The sequence below is a fragment of the Schistocerca americana genome, chromosome 8, assembly GCF_021461395.2.
Source record: "Schistocerca americana isolate TAMUIC-IGC-003095 chromosome 8, iqSchAmer2.1, whole genome shotgun sequence".
Lineage (NCBI taxonomy): Eukaryota > Metazoa > Arthropoda > Insecta > Orthoptera > Acrididae > Schistocerca > Schistocerca americana.
In genome coordinates, this window is record NC_060126.1 from 185,480,644 (window position 1) to 185,485,153 (window position 4,510).

Here is a 4,510-nt window from a genome sequence, read left to right on the forward strand (position 1 = left end):
CAGCCACCAAGGAATAGTGGTGGAAGGTAAATGGCGTTAAAAAGTGAACGCTAGTTGAACTTTTTATGGATGACAGAAGGTGCCTCTCTATGAGTGGATCTTGTGACTCCGTAACTTCAGAGAAATTCCTTTAAAAAGTTTTTGATTCTGTTCTTTTTAAATTAATTTTGTTGGCTATTTGTAGCAAACAATACAGTCACTACAGCTGCTGATGTTAGTGACTGCAATTAAAAGTTGTTTTGTTGAGCCTAGCCTTATCGATTCACTGTCGTGTCCGCGGAAAGCGAAAGATCCTTGGTGGAAATCATTGTCCTTATGTTTTTTCCAAAGATGTATCATATGGCAGTGAGTGTTGTCGATATTTGTTTACTTTTGCAGTGCTTGTCGCACGGTTGATGTTTGTGGTAGTGCTGTTGAGTTTTTGATATTGACTACTGTTGCAAACTCACAATGCCGGTGCCAATGTTTCCCAGTTTACAGAACAAAATTGCAGATCCTTTGTGGTTTAGTATTGATAGATCTTGTGATGACGAGAACGAATTACACGCGTTAGAAAATGAACAGAGCAATTGGATGTCAGTAATTGTGCAGAAGAACTGTGACTTACTGCCTATCGGTAAAAAGCCCTCTGAGCAGCTAGAGGAAGTAGAAGAAGACGACGAAGAAGAAGATGATAATGATGACGACAGCGATAGTCATGATGATGAAGACGACGAAGATTTGGACATGGAAGTCTCATACGATAGGGATTCTCCGATGGACATAAGTATTCGTTTGGGTTCCGGAGGAAGTCATGCAGCAGGAGTACGTTGAAGTGGGAATTGTGGTAAAATCTGAAGTCATGAATGTGCACAGACGGCCACATGCGCTCGGTATTTGTGTTAACGCTTTGTTTTCATTGATACCGTCTAAGTGCATTTACTATCAGGATAGTCAAATGATTTTCAACTATACTTAAGTAGTTTGAAGCCACATTTGCAGTTAAGCAAAAATCTCCTCCAGATGTCAGTATGCGAGAAGATTGTAAATAGAATTTTCATTTGTGCTTTAATCGAATGGACTTTGGTTTTGAACATCAGTGCAGTATTGTGTAAATAAAAATAATACGAACCCGTAGCAGTAATTGTTGTTCTTCTCTTCCACAACTACGAAACCTGCTTCCTATAGCTTTTTAATACCGCATTTTTAATTTTCATGTGTATGGAAACCGCTTCAAGAGGAAGAATTGTTTTAGAAGTACAGAGGCCCATAGGTCGTCATGGCACATGCTCTTGTCAGGGTAATTAGCAGCGAAGGTTAATAAATTAATCTCATTGTCTTTTTCAGTGAGTTGATCTAATATAAAGTTTTTTTATTATAACCAAGACACTGCCTTGACTCTTTGCCAGTGACACTTATTAAAACATTGCACCCTTTCACTGATCTCACTTTGTTGGAAAACAGAGCTTTATATTAGTTAATAAATTTGGTTCATTTGCATCATTGTGTGAAAATGGCCTTTCTGATTACTGCCTTTGGATTATATTTATAACATATGTATTTTAAAATATACTTTACAGCATACAGTCTTTGCAAAGGAACTTGTAAAGAAATAGAATTACTGCACCATGCAAAGCATAGGCTCACGAATAGCGAAACAGTACCTATAACATATTGTGCTGTGTAAAGGGATGATGCATAAAGCCTTTAGCAACTACCATAAAAAATTCTTGTGGAAACGTCTCTCCCAAAACCCAAAGATATTCGGAAAATTTTTAAAGACTGAATGCAATGCCCCGACCCTTCTGGATGATGCGGAAACTGTAGGCCTAGTTGAGAGTACCAAACCAAAAGATGAAATTCTGTTCACTCTGTTTTCAAATCTTCTTTTACAAAGGAAATTCCAGGTGTATTTTCCAGTTTAGTTCTTGCATGAGTGCAAATATTAGTGATACAAATATTTGTATTAGTGGCTTGAGAAACAGTTGAAATCAGTAAAACTGAACAAAGTTCAATGCCCAAAGGCATTTGTTATAAAATCAATCCTTAATGTACTACAGATCCCTCAAACAAAAACTATGCCCTATAGTTGACAGGCCACACCCACTTGCAAGAAGGGCAGTAGAAATTACTTATGAAATTATTGCCCACTGTTTTTGACAACTATCTGTTGCACAAGCTTAGAACCTATTCTGAGTGCAAACATAATAAGATATCTCAAAGGGAATGACATCCTCAATGCCAACCAGTATGGATTCCAAACATCAGTCATGTGGAATCGAACTACCAGTTTTTCTCATGTTGTTCTGAAAGCCATTGATCTCAGCATTTTGGTAGATGAAGTATTTATTGACTACTGAAAAGCTTTTGACTCAGTACCGTACCACCAATTATTAATAAAAGTATGATCGTATGGACTATCAATTTGTTTTGTGACCACATACAGGATATCTGGGTATAGAGGATACAGCATTTTATCTTGGATGGAGAGTCATCGACAGATATAGAAGTAACTTAAGGTGTGCACCAGGGTTGTGTGTTGGAACCCTTGCTATTCATGTTGTATATTAAATAACCTGTCAGACAGTATCAATACTAACCTCAGACTTTTTGCAAACAATGCACTTATCTATAGTGAAGTATTGTGTGGAACAAGCTACCCAAATATTCAGGCAGACCTTGATGAGAGCTCAAAATGGTGCAAGCATTGGCAACCAACATTATATATACAGAAATGTAAAACTGTGTCCTTCATAAAATATAGTATCCAATGATTACAACATCAATGGGTTACAGTTGGAATTACCCAACTCATACAAATACTTTGGTGTAACAATTTGCAGGGATATGAAATGGATTGAAGACATAGGCTCAACTGTGTGTAAAAAAGGGAGACTTCATTTCATTCGAAGGATACTGGGAAATTGCAATCAGAATACAAAAGAAAATAATTACAAAACATTCATGCACATCCTTCTATAATACTGGCAGAGTGTGTGAAACCCATACCAAATAGGGCATCAGGCATTATTGAATGAACACAAAGAAGGCCAAAACATACGGTCGCAAGTATATCTGACTCACGAGACAGCATCACAAATTGCTGAAAGATTTTAACTAGCATATGCCTGAAGGCCTTCAGTGTGGTTTCTGGATTGTTTGTGACACACATTTTCACTCTGAACTCTTTTTTTTCCAAGTTTTTAAAAGGAACTGAAAATGTAATAGAAATTGCCAGTTCTGTTAAATTTAAAAACATGAATTGCAAATTATGTAACAGTGACAAAATTACTCACACCATGACTGAAGGATCCTCATGATGGGGATACCTGATACATGAAGTCATAAAACATTTTTATGTAGGCTTAAGAATCTTATATTAAAACCATTACAGTTTTAAAAAAATAATTTCAAAATAAACAGGAAAATCCTTCAAAACAAGTTTCAAAAATTAAGCTTATCGTATAATCATTTTTAGTACTGATGGTTAGCGACTGAAGAATCGTATTAATTTTGTATTCGTATCAAAGTTGTTTTCAGCTGGAGACTATTTAAATCTAGAATCTGCAGTTCTTCTTGTCAACTTAACTTTTGGCACTTTCTGTTCAATGTTAGTAACTTTTCACATTTCCAACAGACTACTTTGCATATCCCCACCTCCTGTCGTCCCCACACAAAATGTTACAGTCAGTCATTGATGCTTCACTTCCTGTTCACCACATCATTTTTCCCATCATTAGGATTACTATACCATGGCCAAGCTCCTGCTTTTTGTAGAATTGTCTGCCTTTGTACTGCTTGATTCTGCTAGTATTCATTTTGGATTTATTTGGGAGAAGCTGCTTTTCGTAATGCCTTTAATCGACGGGGTGGTGCTTTTGGGTGAGCTCCCTGTTTCTGGAAAAAACTAGTTTCACTTTTTGAGGGACCAAAATGGCTCATGCTTAATGCAGTCTCTGCTGGAACTGGTATATTCCAGCAGGATAACTGTCCATGTAACAAGGCAAGAGTTAGAATCATGCTATAGTGGTATGATGCACTTGATAATGAACTCACATTGATGTCGTGGCCACCAGATTCAATTTGAGAATTGGTCAGCAGCTCTGCACCCATAAACCACCGACTCATAATTTACAGGAATTACATGAACTGTGCATATACGTCTTGTGTAATGTGTCTCCAGGAACCTACCAAGGACTTTTCAAATCCATACCACACAGAATCTTTGCTTTATTGTGTTGCAGAGGTGGGCCAACATGGTATTAAGCAGGCAATCATAATGTTTCGACTAGTCTGTATAGATGAACACAAAAAACTCAAAATCAGTGTTTCTTTGCAATAATAATATGTTTGCATAGTTATTTAGACTAGCTGAAGTACTATTTTAGTCAAATTGTGCAAAATTAGTTGAAGTAGTAACAGATTAGGCTTTAAAGTAATTTTTTAATTATAAAAAAACTTTTCAGACACTTTTTTTTGTAATGTAAGTTTTATAAAACTGTGTATGTGTAAATATAAAATGTACCTATGA

General features: G+C 36.4%; 1 protein-coding gene across 1 annotated transcript; it reads left to right on the forward strand.

The window, feature by feature from the left end:
- The first annotated feature begins 312 nt into the window (after positions 1 to 312).
- On the forward strand, positions 313 to 1,116 carry LOC124545172 (anaphase-promoting complex subunit 15B). The gene has a single exon (XM_047124007.1). The coding sequence runs from the start codon at positions 451 to 453 to the stop codon at positions 811 to 813; it is 363 nt and encodes a 120-aa protein (XP_046979963.1). The 5' UTR covers positions 313 to 450; the 3' UTR covers positions 814 to 1,116.
- Positions 1,117 to 4,510: the final 3,394 nt, after the last annotated feature.

Bases quoted from the DNA above. Each gene is read 5' to 3' on its own strand.
- LOC124545172 (XM_047124007.1), top strand. From the start codon at position 451: ATGCCGGTGCCAATGTTTCCCAGTTTACAGAACAAAATTGCAGATCCT.